Source organism: Sceloporus undulatus, chromosome 3, assembly GCF_019175285.1.
Source record: "Sceloporus undulatus isolate JIND9_A2432 ecotype Alabama chromosome 3, SceUnd_v1.1, whole genome shotgun sequence".
NCBI classification, from domain to species: domain Eukaryota; kingdom Metazoa; phylum Chordata; class Lepidosauria; order Squamata; family Phrynosomatidae; genus Sceloporus; species Sceloporus undulatus.
The window spans coordinates 226,399,796-226,424,963 of record NC_056524.1 but is presented as its reverse complement, the minus strand read 5'-3'; the positions used below and the strand labels follow the sequence as shown (position 1 = coordinate 226,424,963).

At 40.3% G+C, this 25,168-nt stretch overlaps 1 protein-coding gene across 14 annotated transcripts in view; it reads left to right on the top strand.

Moving 5' to 3' along the window:
• The window catches only part of PIK3CB (phosphatidylinositol-4,5-bisphosphate 3-kinase catalytic subunit beta), a 131,804-nt gene that overhangs the window by 34,135 nt on the left and 72,501 nt on the right, over positions 1 to 25,168 (top strand). For 13 of the 14 annotated variants that reach the window (XR_006102830.1, XR_006102831.1, XR_006102829.1 and 10 more), the window contains 2 exons: positions 21,046 to 21,229; positions 22,847 to 23,072. Coding sequence is in view for 11 of the 14 variants with exons in the window: in XM_042457165.1 (XP_042313099.1) it covers positions 21,074 to 21,229; positions 22,847 to 23,072 (382 nt within the window). In the remaining 3 variants the exon portion in view is untranslated. The remainder of the gene's footprint in view (positions 1 to 21,045; positions 21,230 to 22,846; positions 23,073 to 25,168) is intronic. The other variant, XM_042457167.1, reaches the window with a different exon arrangement.

The window sequence follows — 25,168 nt, the reverse complement described above, 5'->3', positions numbered from 1 at the left end:
TTTATTTATATCCCGCCCTTCCTGTGATCAGGGCGGCTTACAACAAGGTTAAAATGACAATCCATATAAAACAAGAAGATTAAAATACAAATACAACAGACCATTCAATAGAAATAACAAACAAAAAGCCCCATAGCCCAACCTCTTGGCCACGGAAGAGGAGGGAGGCCCACAGGATTTTATTCGGGGAATGCCTGTTGAAACAGGAAGGTTTTCAGATCCTTCCTGAATTGGGCCAGGGTGGTGGATGAGCGGAGCTCAGTGGGCAGCGTATTCCAAAGGGCTGGGGCAGCCGTGGAGAATGTCCTCCGTGTGGTGGAGGCTAACCTAGCCCCAGGCACCTTCAGTAGCTGCTGCCCAGACGTTCTGAGGGTGCGAGGCGGAATGTACGGGGAGAGGCGGTCCTTTAGGTATCCTGGGCCCAAGCCATTTAGGGCTTTATAGGTGATCACCAACACCTTATATTGAGCTCAGAAGCGGATGGGCAGCCAATGGAGGTCTTTCAGCACCGGTGTTATATGGCTGGTCCTGGGAGCACCAGTGACCAGCCGGGCTGCCATATTCTGCACCATTTGCAGCTTCCGAGTTTGGTATAAGGGTTGCCCCATGTAGAGTACGTTGCAGAAATCCAGTCTCGAAGTTACCAGAGCATGTACAACAGTTTCTAGGTCCCTCTGGGCCAGGTATGGGCGCAGCTGGCGAATAAGCCGAAGCTGATAACAGGTGCTCTTGACCGTCGCATTCACCTGAGCTGTCAGGTGAAGCGACGAGTCAAGAAGCATCCCCAGACTGCGCACGGAGTCCTTCACAGGGAGCGTGACCCCGTTCAGGACAGGTGGAACCACCGCCATTCCTGGACCAGGAGAACCTATCACTAGTACCTCCGTTTTCTCTGGATTCAACTTGAGTCGGTTTTCCCTCATCCAGCCCATTACTGACTCTAGACAGGCCACGAGAGGAGAGACGCCATCCCCAGTCACTGCATCAGTCGGAGACATAGAGAAAATAATTTGGGTGTCATCAGCGTACTTATAACCCCGCGCCCCATGTTTCCGGATGATCTCTCCCAGCGGTTTCATGTAAATGTTAAATAGCATGGGAGACAGAATGGCTCCTTGAGGGACCCCGGTTTTAAGGGGCCTCTCGTCAGAGCACACGTCTCCCAGCTGCACCATCTGGGACCTCCCGGAGAGGTAGGAGCGGAACCACTGGAGCGCAGTGCCCCCAATCCCCACTTCTGCCAGGCGTCCCAGAAGGATACCATGGTCTATGGCAGGGGTAGGCAACCTTTTTGAGTCGGGGGCCGGGTTGCTGTCCCTCAGACAACTGGGGGGCCGAAGTCAGGGGTGGGGCTTCCACCCTCCGGGGGCGGAGCTTCCACCCTCCGGGGGCGGAGCTGCATGCTGGGGCGGAGCTTCCACCCTCTGGGGCGGAGCTTCCACCCTCTGGGGGTGGAGCCACACACCAGGGTGGAGCTTCTAGCCTCTGGGGCGGGGCGACATGCTGGGTGGAGCTTCCTCCCTCCAGGGGCAGAGCCACATGCTGGGGGCAGAGCTTCCACCAAAGCCCCGTAAGGAGAAGGAGGCATGTGCCTGGCCTCTCCTCCTCATTCCCTTCCTTCAGCCGAAGCCTAAAAATAAATTAAAGAATGAGGAAATACATGCACACACTCTCAACCCACAAAGGTGCAAGCATCCCATTGTGAGGGGGGGGGTTTGGAAAGAGATACCAAGGCACATGCATAATAAGAACAGTTTTTGCATCAGGGAAGCTACCAGCAAGCCACAAAAGAATGAGGAAATACATGCACACACTCTCAACCCACAAAGGTGCAAGCATCCCATTGTGAGGGGGGTTTTTGGAAAGAGATACCAAGCCACCACAGGCATCCTCTGCTCCCGGGCTAGTCCAAAGCCTCTCTAACCCAATAAAAGCTGCGTTGCTGCGCAGTTGCGCAGCAGCGGTACTCCCCAGTCCGTGGGCGGCACTCCCGGGGTGTCGGAGGTGCGCATCTGCGCACTGCCCCGAGAGGAGGCCGCCCGGCAGAAGGCGCAGCTCTGGTGGCGACGGTAGTCCGGCGAGGAGGCGAACAGGGGGCGTGTCAGGGAGGGACCGGTTGCCCGGCTTTATACCCGCCGCTCTCACCTGGCGGGCTCCTCCCTGCTTCCCCCCAGATGTCTCTTAAAGGCCCACTCGCTTTCTGGCCGCCAAACGCCAAAGCCAGAAGCCAAGCCCAGAGTCCCACAAGAGTCCCGCTGCGGTGCTCCCCAGTCCGTGGGCGGCACTCCCGGGGCGGTGCGCAGATGCGCACCTCCGACACCCCGGGAGGAGGCCGCCCGGCAGAAGGCGCAGCTCTGGTGGCGACGGTGGTCCGGCGAGGAGGCGAAAAGGGGGCGTGGAACTCCAAAGACTCTTTGAGTAATATATAAACAGGAAATGTCCTGGAACAGACATGAGTGCCACCTCTCCCTTAATCTCATTACTCATTAACCAGGCCTGATGATTCTTTGAGGAAAATGCTTCATATATACCGTCTGTATACACTGATTCTTCGAGCTCAGTTGGAAAGGGAAAAATGTATTTATTATTTGCATGACTCTTTTCAGTTTAAATAACTCCAAAAGTATATAAAATAGGTATAGAGGTAAATGTAGGTATATGCAATGCACTCAGTTGCATCTCACTGCTGTTGCTTCTCATTATTTGGGAATTAAAAGAATACTGTATTCTTATTTGAATCAACTTATATTCATTATGTTATACATTTTGCACAGAGCTGGAAAAAACTTCTAAAATCCTGTTGGTTGGAGGAGACTAGCAATCATAATCTGAAAAAGCAGCTTTTCCAAGATATGCTCCTAAGTCACTATTCTTCCTCAGACTTTTTGTTAAAGTATATTTTAAAAGGATTGTTATGATGTTCTTCTAATGTCATTGTGTTTTTCTGCAGCTAAATATAAGTTGTGCTTTGTTTTCTCTTTGTTGATTTTCTTCATTTTTATGTGCTTTTTAAAAAGTATTTTGTTTTTGGCAAATAGTGTGAGTGGAATTACAGTCGTCGTTCCACATTCGTGGCTTTGACACTAGCAAATTTGATTATTCACGAGTGTCATGCCACGTGTACATGCACTTCTGCTCCTCCTCCCTCCCAGGCTTTTCCCCTTAGGGCAGAGGAAGAGAGCAGCTGGGAAGGGTGTGTGCATGCTGCTCTCCCCTCCTCCATGCCTCAGAGACCTCAGGGAAGCTCTCTGAGGCATTAGAGGAGGGGCAAGAGTAGCGTGCATGAGTCCCCCACCTTCTTTCTGATGCTTCAGATACTCAGATGCTGTCTGAGGCATTGGAAGGGAGACAGGGAAATCATGCACATGCTTCTCCCCCCCTTCCTCCGATGCCTCAGAGACTTTGCCTGAGCTGTCTGAGGCATCAGAGAAGGGGCAAGAGCAGCGCATGCACAAGTCCCGCTGCTCTTGCCCCTCCTCAGGCAAGCTCTCTGAGGCATCAGAAGGAAGCCTGCGGACTCACATGCGTTCTTCCCCTGAACCTCTGCCGCCCTGGAAGGGCTTGAGAAATGCTTCTCCCAAGGCTTTCCAGGGTGGTGGGGACTGGAGAAAGGGAGCATTTTCCCCCCTGAGTCCCTGCTGCCCTGGAAAGATGCTTTCCAAGGTGATAGGGGTGGAGGAACGGAGATCTCCTGTTCCTTTGCCCCTCCCCCCCAGAAAGCCATTCCAAGGTGGGAGGTGAAGAGGAAAGGAACATTCATGTTCCCCCGCCCCTTCCATCCTGGAAATGGCTGTCATGGGGGGGGGGGTTATTAATGGCTTTTTTACATTCATGGAGGTCTTGATCCCCTAACACCCGTTAATGTGGAGGAACAACTGTATATATTTATTTTTTTTATTTTTATTTATCTTTATTAAAGGTTTTAAACAGTAAAAAAGAACAAGACAAAAACCACACACAATCACTATTATACACATGAAGATTTTCACATATCATGATAATTAGCATACTGAATAAATATAGCAATCACACATGTTTTTTCCCATACCAAGCTAAAGAACATAACTTCCTCTGAGGAGGCGAGACAAGCAAATGTGAAACTAAAAACCTATTACATTTCTGACATCATTACATAACTCATTTCTCATAAGTTTAGTATTCCACCAAAACGTCAAGCTATTTTGTTAGGTATTTGCCTCTGAGCTTCACAATCTTGCCAATCCATAGAGCGGTAAAGATAAGCTTATACATTGCTATTTACCAAATAAATTTTGAGGGCAGCTCTTCTTTTCCCAAAAAACTTACAAAAGGTTCCCAAACTTTTTTTTTCTTTTTTCCAGTCCAGGTTTCTTACATAACACGTTAATTTATCCATTTGCATAAAATCCAACAACTTCATGGCCCAATCGTTCCACGAAGGGAGTTGGGTCGCTTTCCAATGAGAGGCAAACACAATTCTGGCTGCTGAAATTATATAAAACAATAATTTACCATGCGATCTTTCTAATTTATCATCCATAATCATGTTTAACAAGTACATTTTAGGATCTAGGGAAAATGTCCATTGCAAAATAGTTTGAACCTTTTGATGGATCATTTTCCAATATGCTTTTGCTAGGTCACAGGACCACCACATATGTACATAGGAACCAATGGCTTTATTACATTTCCAACATGTCGGATTATGACTTTTATGACTTAGACAATTTCAGAGGGGTCAAATGCCATCTATACTGCATTTTCAGGTAGTTTTCTCTGATTGTGACACAAGCCGTATATTTCATTCTAATGGACCAATTTTTTTTCCCATTGATCTAGCGATAGGCTTTCCCCTAAATCCTGTGCCCACTTTACTATGGTCGGTTTTATTAAATGCAGAAATCCATGGACAAAACCACAGCAGAACTGACTAAAATTCAAGCCAAATTGGATTCTGTAGAACAGAACTATAATATACGTGAGGAAAGAATTAATGAAATTGGTGCAATTCAAAAGTCCCAAATTGAAGACAATCTGAGATAGGAATGTAAAGCCAGGGAGAAATCAATTAAAATCAGAGGGTTAAAGGAAAGGGAGGATGAAAACCTGATGGATTCTTTGGTACCAAAAATTGCTGATTTCCTACAATGTGATGTACAGCTTTTTTCTCTTGGGATTGATCACATTTTTAGATTAAATTCCATCATAGCTAAACAGAGAAAACTGCCCAGGGACGAGGTGATTGTTTTTCTAAGAAACGTTTCGAGGGATCTCTTGTTAAAAAAATGCAATGAAGAATCTTTGACCATTGAGGATCAAACTTTGCAGGTATATAAAGATGTCCCTTCAAACATTTTGAGAAGGCGTAAGGATTATTTTTTATGACATCACATCTTAGAAGAATCAATGTACCATATCGTTGGTTGTTGCCTGAGAGTTTATCATTTTGGTTCAGAAAAAAAAGATACGAAATAAGATCGACTGCTGACGCAAAAGTTATTATGCAAGCAATTTTCAGGAGTGCAAAAAAAGATGATAATGAGGATATATCAGAGACCATCCCTGTCACTAAAGAAAACAGGATAGTTGGGGAATATAATCTTAGATTCCCCCGGTGAAAATATAGGACTGAAGCCGCTCTGAAAGACATTCTGCAAGGCAAACCCAAGGGCTTGATATATAGCAAGGAACAGACGGATCACCAGGAGATTTCGAGCTCGGATAAAGTCCTTGAAGAAATGGATGTATCAGACCCTCAAGCGGAGGAAATAGATGCGACCGTGGAGGGCAAATATAGCTCTTATACGGTGGATCCTATATTAAGCAACCCTGCTGTAGACCCTCAACCTTTGGAACTTTCCCAGGTCTTTTCTTCACATATAAATGTTAAATTTATATCCTGGAATGTGAAAGGTATAAATAGAAATTTGAAACGAAATAGAATTTTTCATTACTTATCTGGTTTGAATTGTGATATTGTTTGTTTGCAGGAGACGCATGTCTGAAAACAGGATATAGGCTATCTTAAAAACCCCAAATTTGGCCAACAATATGTCTCTGCAAATGCAAAACGAAAAAAAAGGCGTGGTTTTATATGTCAATAACAAATATGAAGCTTATGAGGTGATTAATGATGTAAATGGACATTATGTTGGGGTTATTATTAATTTAATGAATCAAAAGATATTGTTATTGGGAGTTTATACTCCAACTGATAATAAGGACAATTTTTTTAGAAAACTATTTCGGTCATTTAGAGATATTTCTTTTGATGTGACAGTGTTTATGGGGGATTGGAACAGGGTATGGACACCCCTGATTGATAGAGCATCTACACAGAAAATTAAACCCAAGCAGGGCAGACTACCTAAAAGTTTCTTTGAGTTAATAGATATATATTCATTAAATGATATCTGGAGATTGAGAAACCCCAACACTAAAGATTTTTCGTTTTATTCCCCTGCCCAAAAAATCTTGGGCTAGACTGGACATGTTCTTCACGTCATCCAATCTGTGTACTAATGTTACTGATATAGAAATGCTACCGAACTTTACCTCAGACCATAAACCTATAAGCATGACCTTGAAAACCGGGCATTGTAGTTTTAATTGGAAACTTAATGACCTCCTTTTGAATAATGAAACTATAAGATCTGAAGCAAAAGAGGTTTTTAAAAACTACTTTGAAGATAATATGAATGATGAGGTGGCTATAAACTCGGTTTGGGAAGGTTCAAAAGCTGTTATGCGTGGTTTTTTTATTTAAAAAGGTGCAGAATTAAAAAGGCAAAGAAATAAAAGCTTAGTAGATCTTCAAAAACAATTAAAGGAAAAAGATAGAGAACTGCTAGGAGACTGTGGCAATGTAAGGATTTTAAAAGAATTGCAAATTATACAGAAACAGATCTCTTTAATCTTAACTGATCAAGTAAATCGTAAACTTAAATTTGTAAAACAAAAATTTTTCTATGAAGCAAACAAACCTGGACGATTTTTGGCCCATAAGTTAAAACTTGAACAAAAGAAAAGAGCCATTACGAAAGTTAAATATAATGGCAAGATTTGTTTTGGACAAAAAGATATTGAGAATGCTTTCATTAAGTTTTATATTAATCTGTTTAAGGCTGATTCTATATCGATGGAGGAAATTAATAATTATTTAGAGAAAAAGCATATCCGGATTATTACTCAACAACAAATGGAATTAATTAATCAGAACTTCACAACTCATGAAGTCTTGAATGTGGTACGGGGGTTGAAATCCAGGGAAGCCGCGGGTCCCGACGGCTTCCCTGCGGAATATTACAAAGCTTTCTCAGAAATGTTGATTGAGCCGTTAGTTAGGGTTATGAACCAAGTGACAGCAGGAAGCATACCAGACTCCTGGCAAGAATCAAATACCACCTTAATACCTAAATCTGATGAAGAGTTAAAAGAACCCAAAAACTTTCGTACCATAGCATTGCTTAACGTTGATTATAAGATCTTTGCTGCGACCCTTGCCAATAGACTTAAACCGATTCTAAACTTGTATATTAATCCTGATCAAGCAGGTTTCCTACCTGGCCGTCATTTGAAAAATAATGTACGTCATATGTTAAACCTGATTGAATACTGTGAGAAAAGGTATGATAAACCTTTGGCGTTATTGTTTACTGACTTTGAAAAAGCCTTCGATCGGGTTAATTGGAAATTTTTGAATGCTGTTTGCCAGAAAGTAGGCTTAGGAAGTAGGTTTATTTCATGGATTGATCATATATATAAAAAGCAACTGCATCCCTGATCATTAATGGCCAGAGAACTAGACATATTAATATATAGAGAGAGGGACCAGACAGGGGTGTCCCCTCTCTCCACTCTTGTTTATTTTGATTCTAGAGATCCTGAATGATGATATTAGGATTAATAAAAAAATTAGTGGTATTAGAATAAAGGGCATTGAAATGAAACTACGAGCATATGCGGACGATTTAGTTTTATCTTTAGCTAAGCCTGTTGAGGAAATTAATGAGGTGAACACATGTCTTATCCAGTTTGGTAATGTGTCAGGCTTAGTGACTAATAAAGACAAAACCGCTATTATGACAATGAATATTAATCCTACTGAGAAAAAAACCTCCAAGATATGTCTAAGTTTAAGATTGTGCATAAAGTAAAATATTTGGGGATATGGTTATCTACAAAAAATACTGACTTGTTCAAAAATAATTATAGCAAGACATAGCAAAAGATCAAAGAGGACTTATAACGCTGGGAGAAAGCAGGATTGTCTTGGATGGGGAAAGTTGCCGCAGTAAAGATGATGGCCCTCCCAAAATTGATTTTCTTATTCCAAACCATACCAATTTTGACTAATGAAACTCCTCTCAATTTATGGAATAAGGATATAAGTAAGTTCTTATGGGGTGGGAAAAAAACCGCGTGTTCGTTTCCGGTGCATGTATGATGAAACCAGGCACGGCGGTTTGGGTCTCCCCAATTTAAAACTTTATTTTTACGCATGTTGTTTTGATTGGTTAATTCCATGGTTTACATTAAATGATAGACATTTGTTAAACTTGGAAATGATAGGGAATATCTTTGGTATCCATGCCTACCTATTTTATGAGAAGTTAAAAATTAACCAAGCTTTTTCGTTACACCTTGTTAGAAAGGTACTTTTGAGAACATGGATAATAATAATAATAATAATAATAATAATTTTATTTATATACCGCCCTTCTATGAACCAGAGCAGTGTACAACATAAAATCATATACAATACATCCAATAAAAACAGCTAATACATTAAAAACATCTACATTAAATGGATGAAATTTAAACATTTGATTTATCCAAAGATCCCGTCATGGACCTCTATAAACGAAGCATTTCATAGGAATGACAAAATAGCGTGTAACCGCTGGGTTACATATAAGGATATTCTAATTAAAGATCAAATAACAAATCTAATAACTATGAAACCCATGGATCAACTAATAAAAGATGGCTTCTGTATGAATTGATTTTTGTTTCAACAACTAAAGGAACGATATGCTATGGATATTAAAAATACAGGCATCTGCTTAGACCAGTCAGATTTTGATAAGATTATCTTTGGAAAAAAATATGGGAAGGATCTCAAAATTGTATAAATTTTTGTTGAATTTGGAGATGCATGAGGAGTTAATAAAACAACTGTATATATTTATGCCTCTTAATTATGGGGGACCCCATGGAGGTGGTCATAGATCTGCATAGCTTTCAAACCTGGATAATATAGAATGAATGAGCAAAGTCAAATGTAGCTCACCTATTTTTACAGGATGGCTTTTTAAAAATATCATTTTCTCTTTGCTTCATGGAATTTTGATTAGGGTTGGCCATTTGTCTCATCATAAAAAGATTTGGTCAAGTATTTTAAGAACACTAATTTTAAAACACATACTCTTTGTTTTTCTAAAAGAGAATTTAGTTCCTAGTTTGTCACTAGGTAGAGGCCATTGCCCGTTATGACTATTTGATTATTGTTATTGTTATTGTTATTATTATTATTATTATTATTATTATAGTTTATTTCTATAGCTCTGTAAATTTACACAGCGCTGTACATAGAGATAACCAATCAATAAAAATATAAAACCTGCCAATGGCGTACAATCTACAAAATATATATAAATAGTAGGTAGTAATATAAAATAAAATTATTTGAAAAACAGGCAACAATTAAAAACATCAACATCCACTATCTAATCAAATATCAGATAAATATTCACACAGTGCCTGGGAACGCTTCCCTGAACAGGGTGGTCTTCAACTCAGATTTAAAAGTGGTCAAAGAAGTGATGACCCGTGTTCATGGGGGATGAAGGTTCCAGGAGTGAGGGGCAGCAAGTGAAAAGGGATGAATCCAGGGCAGGGCAGTGGAGATCCTAGGTTGGGACAGCAGATCTTGACTACTAGATTGCAGAGTATGAGTGGGAATGCAAGGAGAAAGAAGTTCAGATGAATAAAGAGTTGTTCTTTGGGGGGGGGGGTAGTCAGCTTGCAGTCAGTAGAAAAATCTGGTGGTGCTATTTTTATGCTTTTATTTTTTTATTTGTTTATGGTGTTTTTTCTTTTGTTATCCACCTTGTCATACCACTTTGACATCACTGACATATCAGCATGCTTGTGTGCCACCTTGACACTACTTACATACCAGAATCCTTGGAATGTTTGAGTGCAGTCAAGTAATAGGAGGTCAATAGTATTTGTCCAGTTAATTGAATAGTATGACCCTACTTATGTTCCTTATATTTATTAGTAAGCCTTCCTCCAAGAAGCTCAAAATCTTGTGCCTGATTGTCCATGCTCCTGTTGTAATCTCACAACAGCACTGTAAAGTAGCTTAGTCTGAACCCGGCTAAGTTCATGGCTGAATTGGTATTTGAACCTGGATCTCTGCAGCCCTAGCCCAACACTCTAACATGAACTTGGATGACTTCAAAGACATAGCTGTGTTTAGTCTGGAGAATCAGAGTGCAAAGGGATCTTATAGCACTTTTGATACTAACTGAAAGAAAGAAGGTGGTAGCATGACTTTTTGTAGACTTCATCTACTTCTTCAGATGCATTGGATGGAATGGAGGCGCCCCTTGCACATGACGAGGGCGTCAAAATGGCGGTGCCCTGTACAGACAGGCACTGCTGCCATTATGACGTGTCAGACGCATAGCACCCACATGTCATGATGCAATTATGACACCGCGAATGCGCCATTGGCACACTGCGATGTAATGATGTCGCAAAAAGAACCTGCTTTTCGTGGGTTCTTTTTGGTCCATAGGGAAGTCCCGCGGTCTGGAGGCTGTGGCCTTCCCGCAGACCAAAACTTTTTTGGCAGTCTTTACCCCGCCTGTATAAAGTTTAGGAAATGCAGAACCAATTGAACCTTTTCCACACCTCTTTCATCGCGGATTGTGTAATAATTGTGATGTGCTGTTATATATTTTAACTATGTCCTACTATGTAATTTTAAATTTGGGTGGGAGGGTTAGGCAGGGTTTTTGTGGGTTTTAATGTTTGATTTTTATGTACTATATAATGTTGTTACCCGCCTCGATCCTCAAAACGGAAAAGGCGGGATATAAATAAATATTTCATTCATTCATTCAGTAAGAATGAAAATAGTTCTTTAAAAAGTACTGAATGGCTATACCGCTATTTCTCTTGTATTTTCTACTCAGTTTGCTCCCAGTGCTATCTACTCAGTCTGACAGTGGATTCTCCAAAGTACTGAGCAGAGATGCGGTCTGGTGCTATTAACTGAAGATACCAGATCTTGAAAGGAAACATCAAGTCTGCTCATTTCACTTTCTCCCACATTTGGTTATCCAGTGTTGGTAAATTCTGATCAATGACCATTGGGGGAAAAATTATCATCTGTCCTAAGTAAATATACAATTTGGTATTCTTCAACATTAAAATGTTTTGAATTGTGATAAATTATGAATAAAATCAAACTAAAACGGAATCCATATTCATCCCTTCAGGAACCTGGAATATTCTGTATGTAATGCTCTGCTTATAGAGCCATGGACCCCACCCCACCCCATGCAAATAAAGCGCTTCTCCTACATAAAGCAGAATAAGGAAGAAGACAACCTCTCCTTCCTTCTCTACCTGACCTTGTTCTATTCTTTTGCCTTAAACAGATTAGTAGTGAAACCAAGCCTGGCTTGGGCAAAACTGGTCAAATTGTGAATGGTTTTGTTGTTGACCACTATCAGTGCTTCAGCTTGTTGATCAGAAAAGTGGGCTAAAAACACTTCCATAAATAAATAAAAGTGGTGGAATATGGTGTTTTGCTCCTGTTGTTTGCATGCTCTTTTCCATGTGAACAAAAGATAATACAACTTGTTCTTGCACATTCACGTCACACTAAATTATGGTTTGTATGACATGCAAACACAGCCATTGTCTGACTTTCTGATTGAAATCAGGTAGTTGTGTTGTAACAATGGCCAAAGTCACAGAAATAATAATGGTTTTATAATTCAGTGCATGAGGTTTTGAGTTAACATGAGTTTTATGTACTTAAGATTTGGGATAATCACATTTTCATTCAGTCTGCACTTTGAAATTGACTGGGCTGATCTGGAGTTTCTAAACTAATCCACAAATCAGAATGCAGTTACCCTTCAAATTTTACACATTTAATTCTGTGATGATGTGAAATTTGTATTTTTAATGACAGTACATTCAGAACACATTTTTAAAAGCTGTTTAACTAAAGTTTCTATATAGGTTGAAAAAAGGGCAGTGTAATGGGAAAACTGTACAGAATGGATTTTGAATGTCCACAGAAAAACTGAAATAGACTAAAAATTAATGGATTTGGTCTTCCCAACTTAGGAACCAGAGCTTGAAAATGTTGCTTTTGAGGGAGTGGACTACAACTCTTCAATCCCATAGCTAGCACAGCCAATGACTTTGGATATTGTATTGGCCTAATAAAGGCATTCCAGTAACATGACTATAGTGGATGCAAACTATTAAAGATGCTGTCCCAAAAGACAACACAGCATCCTCAGAGCTGTCATTCACACAGCATTTATAGCATCCTTAGAGCGAATAAGAAGTTGTACTTAGTACTGAGTGTGCCATGCGTTACATACTCTTAATAGGATAATTGAGAAGCCAACTAAAAACTGCTTGAGCAGGCAGCAGCAAAAGCAGGATCTTCCATACAGCCTTAATTCATTTTGTTTTCAATTATTTATACACTTCTTCAGAGCAGTTTCTTCCAGTTTCAAACTTCTAATGCCCTCTGGTAAACCCAAAACTTCTAATGCCATTGATGGGCCATTGATGGGCCAGATGTAAGTCCTACTGTATTTGGATTTTCCTCCCTTCCATACATATATTTTAACCTTAAAACTAGAAGAGGACAAAGACTATAAAATCCAATTCCCTTTTTCTTCAAATACATGATTATGTTAATCACTGTTTGGTATAATCAGCTTTTCTCTAAGGTTAACTGTGAAAAACCTGATTCATAAATATGAAATCGTTACAAAACTGTACTTGCTATGCATTACTACTACAGTATTATCTTAGATTTTAATCTTAGATATATTCTCATGAGTTAATGACACCAGTGGCTAAGTGGCTAATCCAACTGGGAGCTTCACCCTGCTATTTTGAAATAAGATCACTTCCCACTTGAACTGTAAACTGTGATTACTAGGAATATTTGGCAGGTTATCTGGAGGAATTCAGAAGTCATTTTTCAATGTAAAATGCTGGTGCACCTGCTGTATTTACTCATACACCAGCCCAAATAGAATGGAAAAGAGACTCTCCTATTATGCGGCTCTGCTGTAACACTGGGGTGGCTTCAAGCTGCTCCAGGGACATGTGGCGTGTAAATGTCTGGTAGGCCAGAGCAGATTCCAGCCATCTTGGGGGCATGTGGTGTCTAAATACCATGCCCCCAAGCTGTCCAGAAACCGGCTTTTCAGGTTGGTCTATTCTGGCCCATAATCAAATAAGACAATATAGCCAAACTGTTTGCAGTTTTAATTTTATTTGGTAGCATGCTTGTCCTATGGGTAAATTTGTGTTCAAGTTTGAAGTAACAATACATCATTGTTTAGCACAGCCTTCCCAAGCTGGTACCCTCTACATGTTTTGGACTACAGCTTCTATATTTTCTTACTATAGGCCATGCTGGGTGGAGTTGATCAGATCAGAAAAGCCAATACAGTAATCTGGGAGGCACCTAGTTATAGGATATTGCATATCAGAGAGTCAGCATGGCATAGTGGTTTGAGCATTGGTCTACAACTTTGGAGACCAGTTTTAATCCTCACTCAGCCATGTAAACCCACTCTGTGATCTTGAGCAAGTCAGAGACTCTCAGCTTCAGAGGTTGGGAATAGCAAACCAACTCTGAAGAAATTTGCCAAGAAAACCCCATGATAGGTTCACCTTAGGGTCTCCATAAGTCGGAAACAACTTGAAGGCACTCAACAACAAATAAATTTGGCAGATATGTGAACAAATCTTCTGCTCATACACTCTTCCCTGTCTATTCTCTAGCAAAACCATGAAAAATGAGAATACGTAGATTAATTTGTTTTTCTTTTCAGTTAATCACTGTTTATCACATCGTCCACACCAGGATGCATGACAGTTTCCATTATGTTGTATCCCAGAAAACCAATTTTATACTGTGGCTTATGTTATGATGCTGGCATCTTTGGAGAAACCATAGTAAAAACTAACTGCAGCATCCAATTGGATGCCATTTCAAACTGTGATTAGTTGAAAATTATAATTCATAGAGCAGGGGTAGGCAAACTTTTTGAGCTGGGGGCTGGGTTGCTACCCCTAAGACAAGTGGGGGGGGGGGAGCCAAAAATAAATAATTAAATTTTTTTAAAAATAAATAAATAAATAAATAAATAAACCAGGACAAAATTTTCAAATGGAGGACACTTTTTTTAAAAAATGGAGGACACGCGAAAAAAAATTGCTGTTTTTTTAAAAATGTTAATATAAATGCATGTTTCTGAGGCTTCTATAGACAATTGCCCCCCTTGCCTGCCTCCTCCTGATAGGCCAAAGGCCCCACGCCCTCACGCAAGAGGCCAAAGGCTCCGGCGGCAATCGGCAACAGGACCGGGCTGGGGTCAGTCCCAAGGCCTTGCCGGGCCGCATCCGGCCCGCGGGCCGTAGGTTGCCTACCCCTGTCATAGAGGGTTACAAAAGCAGATGTTACCGGTCTCTGTGGCTACACTAAAGGAGGAGAGGCAAGCAGGCCAATGCAAGAAACACTAAACACTGGCATTAAGGACAGAAAGACATCTCTTAGCTTTATTAGTTATTCATAATGAAGGATTACATACAGTGCTTAGTCTAGTAGATTTATTTTAATATGGAGTACAATTTTAATAAGATCAAATAAACAAAGCTCTGGATTACAAATATGTTGATTTATTTGCCTTTGAAATAAGAACATTCTTTCAATTATTAATGTCAGTATATTTGTAACTTCTTCCCCATTCCCTCCAAATACAGTAATACTACACCTTACACAATGACCAGCTGCAAGTGTAAAAATGCTTGTTAAAAACATGCTCATTAGCTATAAAATACTGGCAAGCAGATGCCCACCCACCCTAGCCGCCTTTGCTGCATGCTGCTTAAAATTCTTCTCATGTAACTATTTGCCATAGATGGCTTCTTGGCACCATTTCAGTTGCTGGATGTGTGACGGTGTTGGGTTAGTCACACACCAATGCTGTCCTGTGTTATACTGCTTGGCCTGTGATTCATTCTCTCAGCAGTCTCATGGCTGTGACAAGTACCATTTTCTGTATAAATATGTGCACTTCTCTAACCTTTATGTTCTTAGCTAATGGCAGGAACTAGAGTGGTGACTGGATGTCATTTCTGAAAGATTCTAAATGGTTTCATTGATTAACAAAATGTTAAATCATCTGCTGTTGTGCGGTTGTGTTTGGATCTTTCCTGCTTGAAATGCTCCACAAATGCTGACTGGTTTATGCACTTGCAAAGTGATCTTTATTTGGGGCACATCCTCCTTCTGGTAGCTTTCAGTTGCTGATTGCATGATTTAATAATAAACTGGATGTGCAGAAAGCACTGCCCACAAAAAGAGGCATGATTTTTTATGGGATTTTTCTGTTTGGTGGGCTTATGCCACTTATTCATGACGATTCCACTGATGAATTTGTTATCTGGGGCTAATGCAGAGTCAACTCAACATTTATAACATCTGAAAAATGTTTAAACTTTGGAAACCATTCCCAAGCTATAATATTGTGATTTATGAACAAGAATCAGGTGTCATGAAATGTCATCTGATAAGAATTGAATTTTTATAGGCCTATGTTTAATTCACACATATTACAGTCGGCCCTTCTTATACACGGATTTTTTATACACGGATTTAAGCATACACGGATTGAAAATGTTCCAAAAAAGTATAAATTTACCTTGATTTTCCATTTTTTATAAGGGACACCATTTTGCTATGTCATTATATGTAATGGGACTTGAGCATACACGGATTTTGTTATACACGGGGGATCTTGGAACCAAACCCCAGCGTATAACAAGGGTCCACTGTATTATGATATGATAGCCACTAGAAAAATGTCATTACATGGAAGAGGGCATATGTGGCAGTATATTATGATAGTAGCTCCCTATGTGCATTCAATTATTTTCATCATGCCATTGTGGCATGCAGTTCTGTATCTGTATTTATGTGTGAATTGGGCCTCAAGCTGGTGCTGTACTGTATACACATTTGTTCTTTTGCTATTCTTCTTTTGCTGGTATCCTTAGAATTGCTCTGCTGCTATTTCCCCAGAGCTTGAAGCCAGCCATTCAGAAGATGGATTGGGGCCACAGCAACCACACTCTGTGTCCCCAAACTGCCTTCAACCTGGCCAAAAAAGGAGTGGAAAAGATCCACTCTTTCTTCGGCCAGCAAAAAGGCAGCTTTTGTCATGCTGCAGTGGCCCCATGGCAGCTTCAAGCTGCTCCGGCAGCATGTGGTGTATAAATGCCATGCTGCTGGATCACCTTGAAGCCACCTGGGTTCCAGGCAGCTTTAAGGCATCGTCATGATGTGCTGTGTTTAAATGCTGTGCTCCACTGACACTCTGAAGCAGGCATATGTGGGCCATTTGTTCTGGCCCTTAGTTTATCTGTGATCCTCATGGGTTAAACATCTAGCCAATTTTTATTTTATTTTATTTTTGCACTTTCATTCTTCCTTCTTTTTTTTTAGTGTTTAGTAAGATGAAGAGTTCTGGACAACTTGAAAGCTTGCAGAGTACTATAGAATTACCACTGGGCTAATAAAGATATTATCCACCTATAGTTTTTGCACTTTCTGTTGTTCTTCTGGTCCAGCACAAAAATCTCAGTTTCTTTATTATGAGGTATACTGTAGAATCGGACATATATGAAGCTTATATGAGGTACTACACTGTCAGATATCATTGCAGAGGGGGTGCATATATGCTTGTTGGAATTTTGCATTTTCTTTCGCCCTCCCTATATAGATAGGGATTTCCTGTGTGCAATATCTCTCTCTCTCTCTCTCTCTCTCTCTCTCTCATTCAAACTAACCAGGACACTCCCCTTTTGGGACTAACAGACATTTTCTCTCCAAAAGATTTTCAACTGAACTTTTGGTGTTTTCCATCTTCCTTCTCTCTCAACTTTCTTTAGAAAGATGGTGAGATAAATATTTCTTTTTACCTGAACTATTCACTAGTTAGATTAGGATATAGCTTTTATGAATAATAATAATAATAATAATAATAATAATAATAACAACAACAACAACAATAATAATAAAATTTATTTATATACCGCTATTCCATTAGATCACAGCAGTGTACAACAATTGCAATAACAATACAATACAAGATAAAAATTGCAATAGATAATTAAAACTTACAAAACAGTGTACAGTATACATAAAATCAACATTAAACCAAGCCAGCAATATACTCGAAGATGTTAATCATATAGGAGGGGCCACACATATCATGGAACATCAGTATACACTTGTCCCTCCACATTTGTGGCATTGACTTTTGCAGATTTGATTTTTCACAGATTTTATTAATATGTTCTCTCTAGGAATATCTAGGTCCTCCAGCACAACTCTGTTATCAACTTTAACCAAAAGTCACACTGAAGGACCTAGAGATTCCTAGAGAGAACACTCCACGAGGCATTTGTAGCTTCTTCAGAGCAATTCTATGGTCAATGTCTGGCTGATGTTGAGCACAGAATTGCACTGGAAGACCTAGAGATTCCTAGAGAGGTGTTCTCTCAGGTAAAAATATAGTGTTTTTGTTATTTACAGTTTTCCCACATTCACAGGGGTCCTATGCCCCTAACTCCAGCAAATGTGGAGGGATGGATGTATATAGATTAAAGCCATTGGTAAACTTTTGTTTGAACTTCAAGCTAGTTTTGTTGTTTTTGGAGTCAATCTCAGTTCTTAGGGAAGCATAACTAGACAAGAGCACAGTCTGCTATTCTTCTGATTTTAAAACTAGACCCTAACAGGCTTGGCTTTGACATTTTTGATATTTAATATTTTTTTGTTTCCTTTACCATGGCTGAAGCCTTAGGAAATTTAAATTACCCTATAATGCTGACATGTTATAACACAAACGATAAGCATTGTTTAAACCGTTGTGAAAATATTTCATTATAAAGCTGCAGTCATCTAGGATTATTTTTTAACCATTCTGCATTATGACATGATTGTAGATGAAGTGGCCAAGCTGCTATGCATTAGTGAGGCCTTGGTGGATGATTTGAGTGTAGTAGACCTGTGCCAGCTTTGTCCATTCAGTGCCATCCCAGATTGGATGGTTGCACAGGAAGAAATTGCTATTATCCATAAGGCTTCCATTTCATTTGTAAAGAAACACATATATTTTAGCATCAGTTTTGAGGCTCTGTACATGATGTTGGGCTAAAGAGACTGAACAGGGATGTTGCTGGTGTGCTGTCTATCCCATTGCCCAGCAGTCTCCTTCCCTAAGATGGGCTGAGCTGGTCTCAAAGGTGATAATGGAGAACCCTAGGACAGTAGTCTTGAAGGACCTCAACATCATTGCTGAGGTTATACTGATGGAATTAATGGTTGCCATTGTTGGTCCAATATATATAGCATGACATGCCCTTGCCTCCACTATTGCATCCCCATACTGTCTGGAAAAATCATTCTAAGTGGGTCAGGAGCTTGCTGGAACCAGACTCAGAGAAATCAGCAATGAAGCCCTTTGTTGCCTGCTATGACAAATTTGCCAGGCACTTAGGGCTTTATCACAGGAGGCCTTTAAACTATGATTTCATTGGGAGGGAAGCGGCATCGGTGACACTGATTGTATTGATGCCACTTCCCTCCTGTAGCTGTCTGTCCCTTGGCCATTCTTTCTCATTCATGGGGGAAACCTGTGAATGAGCTGCCATTTGCACAATGCCCCAGGTTTGAAAAGCTATTCTGGGGCATTTGTGCGATTGGCAGTCACATGGTGTCACTGTCTTCTCCTTCTCCCCCTCCCCCTCACTATCCCCCCCCAGGCTTCCATGCAATTTTGGATCTCCATAAATTCAAGTTTTTTTTTAAAAAAAATTAAAACATTCTGATTTTTGTCTTGTTAAATTATTTTTGCTATTAATCTGGAGATGTTTTAATTTGTTTATATTATGTCCTGAGATCCTGTAAGAAAGGCTGGGACAGGAGTGTTTAAATAAATCAATAAATAAAATCACACTTGTGTACTTTTTACACTGTAATAGGTTTTTATTTGGTGTCAAATAGTTCTACGCTTTTGCTTTCTTTTAGAGATCTCATGAGTAAAATATTCTGAATTCCATAATTTGCCTTTGCTCTTAATTTCACAATCTAGCAGTCTATGTATTATAAAGATTTCTGAGATTTGTTAAAATTTCTAAAGAATTTGAGAGATCACAGTTCTACATTCAGACAGCAAGATATTATGTATTGGTCATCTGGCATTCTGCATTTCAAAATGCCTACTAGAGTGAAAAGTTTCAAAATATGGGAAATGCCTTCCTTCAGTCTCTTGCTCATTTGCAACTGTTCCCTTGCTTATTCCACACTTTCCCTCATGGGTGGGTGGGAGGACTAAAACATTGATCAAAACGTCTGCCTACAAAGGCAATCTCTTTTCATGAATTTTGTTTGTGTGGGAAGTTCATTGCCAATGGTTAGATTGGCACAGAATGCTAAGAAGATGTCTAGCGTATCCTGCTTTATGATGAATAAACTGTGTGCTGGTTCACATAATCTGTTCACTTCTTTGGCAGGTCCCATTAGTGTGGGTGGCTAACAAACCAGAAATGTTATTGAACCCAAAATTCTGCTTTACCCCTCTCAAACAAGATTTATAAACCAGTCTGTCCTCCCCATGTATTATTACTTTTTCCAAACTTTTTGGAGAATAGCAAATCAGGATGACTTGCTTATCCTATCTATTTATCAAAATATTTATATCCATGCTCTGTCATGGAATATCAAGGTAATGCACAAGTAAAATCAATTTAAATATTTTAAAACATATTAAAATTTTAAATAATAAAAATAATTTAACCAGATTAAAATATGTTAAATTGAAAAAGTTAAACGGTTTAGAACAGACAGCAGAAAAAGTTAAAACGGTTTAGTTTAATACTATGCTTATGGACATTTTGGGAGAAATTAATTAGGTCCCCACATTTTAACTTGATGCTGGAATGAAGCTAGTGTTACCACAAGGCCTGCAAGGGAAGCCCCCCCCCCCTCGCAGACCTCTATCCTGTGGCAGACATGTAGAAGCATTGTTCACATGTGAGGATCCCAAACTATTTTACAGAGCTTTGAATATCATCAGAATTTTGAATTCAGATGATATTCTGACTTCCATAATTTGCATTTGCTCTTAATTGGCAGTTAGAGCACTTCCTATAAGTTTTGTGTGGCTTCTTTATGGCACTTGCTGTTGTTTTTTGCTCTCATGGTAGCTTCTGCATCCTCTTCAAGGGTAGTCCCATGAAGAATACATTCCAGTAGTCTAATCAAGAACTAATGCAGCTAGGTTAGCCCTATCCAGAAAAGGCTGTAGCTGGAAAGTCAGTTGAGGATCATCAAGTCATCAAATCCACCTACACATACAGTGACAAAGATGGATATGAGAGTTCTTCCATGGTATGGATGTGAGAGTACCTCCAAGTACCTTCCTCTCCGTCATGGACAAGTCATTTGCCCAATCCCTAGATTGAGGAACCACTAGTCTAAAGAACCTCTTGTCTTCTCAGGATTTAGTTCACCATTTCTTGTTTACTTAGTTGCTTGTACAAGCAGACAAGACAAGCAGAAACAAGCAAACAAGAATCCTCTTACCATTTCATGTGAATGCAGCTAGTGCATGGAATGCTACAAATGTCTGTAGTGTTTGATTCTGATTTGATGAGTTACCCCATGGAAGCAAAACTGTAAATGCTAAAATGCCTCAGTCTTATTTCTTTTTCTAGGACAATGTGGTTATGATATTTAAAATCTATGATGCCTCCTGCCATGGCAGATACCCTGGACATCTGGGCAGTAGATTCACAGATAGCAGTTGATGGCTCAATATCTGTGGACTGCCTGCTTCCCACTGGAATTTACATCAGTTTAGATGTTCCTCGTGATGCCACTATTTGTTATATCAAACAGGTAAGGCTAATTTGTTATCTATAGTCAACTTTTCATTGAAGTGTTTGCTTATCTGACACCTTCAGTGTTTTATATCCTTTGTAACTTAATTTCATATCAGGAGCATATCAGACTCTAAGGTTAAGAGAAGGTTCCTATAATTTTGGTATCTGTGGTTTTCATGGAAGTGTACTCATGGTTTATTCTCTTGACTGTTTTGTCCATAGCAGAGGAGCAATATCATAGGCAGTTTATTGTAACAGTGTGGGCGGGGCAGGCTGCATGACGAGGGTAACATGTGTCTTCTGGGCCTAAATGGCATGTGTGCAACAAACTTACACTCCCGTTGCAGTATCAACAGTAAACTTTATTCCAACTTCACAACTTTGCACTTAAAGCAAGTTAACACTTGTCCAACTCAAGGCCTCTTCACACAACCCTTCGCCTCCAGTCTTTGGATGCCTCTTCAGGGCTGTAGTGATTCAACAGTGCGCGTCCCGGGTTTTTCCGGACAGGGCTGGCTTCCCCCGGCGTGCTTCTCAAGAGGTTCTAAGTCGGCCTCCTCTCGGTCTTGGGGTGTAGGGCCTGCCTCCCACTGTCCCCCTTTCGGGTCCCACCACTTCCCTTCTCTATCTTGCACTTCTCCCTGAGCCCAGCTCCCTGTGTCTCCTTCCTCCTGGGGATTTCTAAGATGTACCTCCTCATGGAGTCCTCGCCCCCTCCCTCCTGACTGTCTCTGGAGAGAGGCTGGGGTGCCGTCCCTCTGCAGGCTGCGGGTTCCTCTCTCTGTCCCTCTCCTGACCGCCACTTCACGGCTCCCTCTTCCGCAACAACCCCTCCTCCTCGCACCACTCTGCCCCTGTCCTCTTATATCCTCCTGAGCCACTCCTTTCTCTCTTCCTGCCTCCACCTGCTCTCCCACCTGGTCCTAATCAGCCCTCCCAGCTCTCTCTCTCTCTGTGACCACCTCACTACAAACAGATGTTATAGAACGTATGTTACAGAACCATTGGGAACCACAAGAGAACACCTGCTGTGTGTCAACTCCTTCCTAGTCCTGCAGTTGTGAAGAAATCATATATCCCCTTTTAGTAATTAGAAGATGGTTGGTCTGATTGACTGTGAGATCAGCTACTGCTAGATCATTGGCAGATACCCATAGAATTTTTAATGGTTATCAGGTTCTGTACCAGGCCTGGAATGCATTTCCCTTTCAGTCATTTAATGGCCCAAGTCTTATGCCAGTCTTGCCAAATGAGCCATCAGAAACACAGAACCAAGGAAGCAGAGTCTGCCTTAGAAATATTCACTGGGATATAAATAAAAACATGATAAGTGTACTTCTCATTCCTAACAGGTTGTACTAGAACAGTTCTTACCACAATAAGGAACTAGTTTTCTTTTAAACCCACTGTTCCTTACCACAGGTGATATTTACTTTTAATTAGATGCATGACCTGGCACTTTTTTTCTGAAAGATTAAATCAGCTGTAACTCATTTTAGTGTGGGTTTTGGTACTGGAGTAAGATAGCTACTGAAGCACCTACCCAATGCTGTGCATTAGGTTGATAGAGGTCTTACGTAGGTGGATTTTATGAACAAAACATTGTAGTTTCAACCTCTGTGCTTATTTGCAGCTATTATGGAAGCAAGCACACGACTACCCTCTGTTTCATCTTCTTATGGAGATCGACTCCTATATGTTTTCCTGTGTGAACCAAACAGCTGTACGTGAGGAACTGGAAGATGAGACACGAAGGCTTTGTGACGTTAGACCATTTCTTCCTGTCCTTCAACTAATTACAAGAAGCTGTGACCCAGGGGAAAAATTGGATTCTAAAATAGGTGTCCTCATAGGAAAAGGTAAATGTCATCATTTGTAGGTTTCAGTGTGGGGAAAATGGCACTAAAAATGCATTCATTTGAGGTGAGTTGAAACTTGAATTGAATTTAAACTGCCAGTTATATCCAGTTTCTATTAATGTAATGCATTGTACATGAGTTGTTATGTGCTTTCAAGTCATTTTTGACTTATCAGAGGATGTTCTTGGCAATATTTATTCAGAGGGGCTTTGCCATTGTAATCCTGTGAGGATGAGAGAGTTTGACTTGCCAGTGGGTTTCCATGGCTGAGTGAGGATTCAAACCCTTGTCTTACAGAGTCTTATCCACCACTCAAACCACTGTGCCATGCTGGCTCTACATGGGGCTGTCTTAGTGTTCCAAAATGACATTTGACTTAAAGAATGGCAACCAAATTATTAATGAGGCAGTTTACAAGAAGCATAAAATTATAAAATAGCTCCAGTTCCTTTCAGGGCATAATGCATATATATAATTCTGTTTGGACGCTGTGCAGCTGCGATGTTATAGCTGTGCACACCGTGTAGATGGTGCTGTGCAGCTGCGATGTCCTCGTCACGTGCGAGGGTCATCTGGAAGCACTGCCCCTTTCACGTGAACAGGGCGCCCTATAGCGCCCATCTGTAGAGCGCTGAAATGAGGCTCTAAAATCTTCAGGGAAAGCCCTTCACCACCTTCATAGACACTTCTGGCAGGAACATTGGAGGGGGCCTTCTTGGTGGCCTAGGAAAGGTGAGATGCCTATCTCCTTCCTGTCTTCCCAACAGCAAGTGAAAAGACTGCAAAAGCTTTTGATAGTATGCAGTTTTATTGACTTTATCGGGTGTCTTTAAATGGATTTGTTTAAAAGATTTTAATTTGATGGATAGTTTTAACTGCATTTTAACCAGAGTTTAGAATGTTAGATTTGAACATTAATCTAATAATGGTCAAAAACACAAGTCAAGACCACTTTTACTGTCTTGGCTCAGTGCTAGGGAATCCTGCGGAAATTAAGGAGGTGTGTTTTGATTCCACTGTTTTATACGTTTTCTTACTGTCTTCGTATCTGCAGACATTTATCCATATGCAGCTCAGATTTTTTTTTTGTAGAAACCAGAAGCTGCACTGTAAATAAGCTACTGTTTAAAAAAAACAGAAACAAAATGCCACTTTCTTCATGCTTAAAATCAAGATTTGCTTGCAATTGTATATTTAAATTAAAAATAGTCACTAGGCTGGCCATGCTTCTCATCAAACAATGAGCAGTTGTTAGTCCTGGCACAAAAGCGGCAAGTTGTGTTTAGATTTCAACAGAAAACTGACTGTTAACTTGTCTATAGCGACAATGGCTTCCACTGATGCAAATGTTTCTTTTTTAGATTTTTGGTTATTTCAAGAAGAATGACTGGGCAATTTTCCTCTTTTTTAAACAAAGCAAGATTCTGGTTCATTGTACTTTTCAGGGTAGAAAAAATTATATCCTTGCTAATCTGCTGACTATGTATGTCTCACTGAATATTAAAATATAATGCTTTTAGACTAGTCTACTGTTGTAAATAACTTCAATTATGTTTGCCAAAACGTTATGAGAAATACAAAACACTAAAGTCTTCCACTGTGCTTCTGAAGGTTGCAGTGAAAAGGTTTTTGAATGAACAGCTTATATGAATGTTGTGTCTTTTTCCTGTTACAGATGTTTGAATTTGCATTAAAATATGTAGACAGAATAAAATTTCAGGTTATAAAGAACACAAGATAATTCTATAGTTATGATTTACAAAGCCTCATTTCTTAAACTTTGTTCAAAAAATACTTTTCCATGGAAGGTGGAAAAATCCCTGTGATTCAATGGTATTTATTTTTACAGAGATATGGCACAAAACTGGTTCATGCAGAAACAAAACCTGAAAGTAGTAACTACAGTCAACCCTCTGTTTTTGCAGGAGATCCATTCCAGACCCCCCCCCCAAACGGAGACTCACACATATTCAAGCTCCATAGACTTCAATGGGGTGTGCCACCACGAGCATGTAGTGGGAGCGCACCGCAGGGGCATGCCCCATTGAGGATAACGGAGATCGCCTCTCCGTTAGTAATCGAGAACACAGATCCCA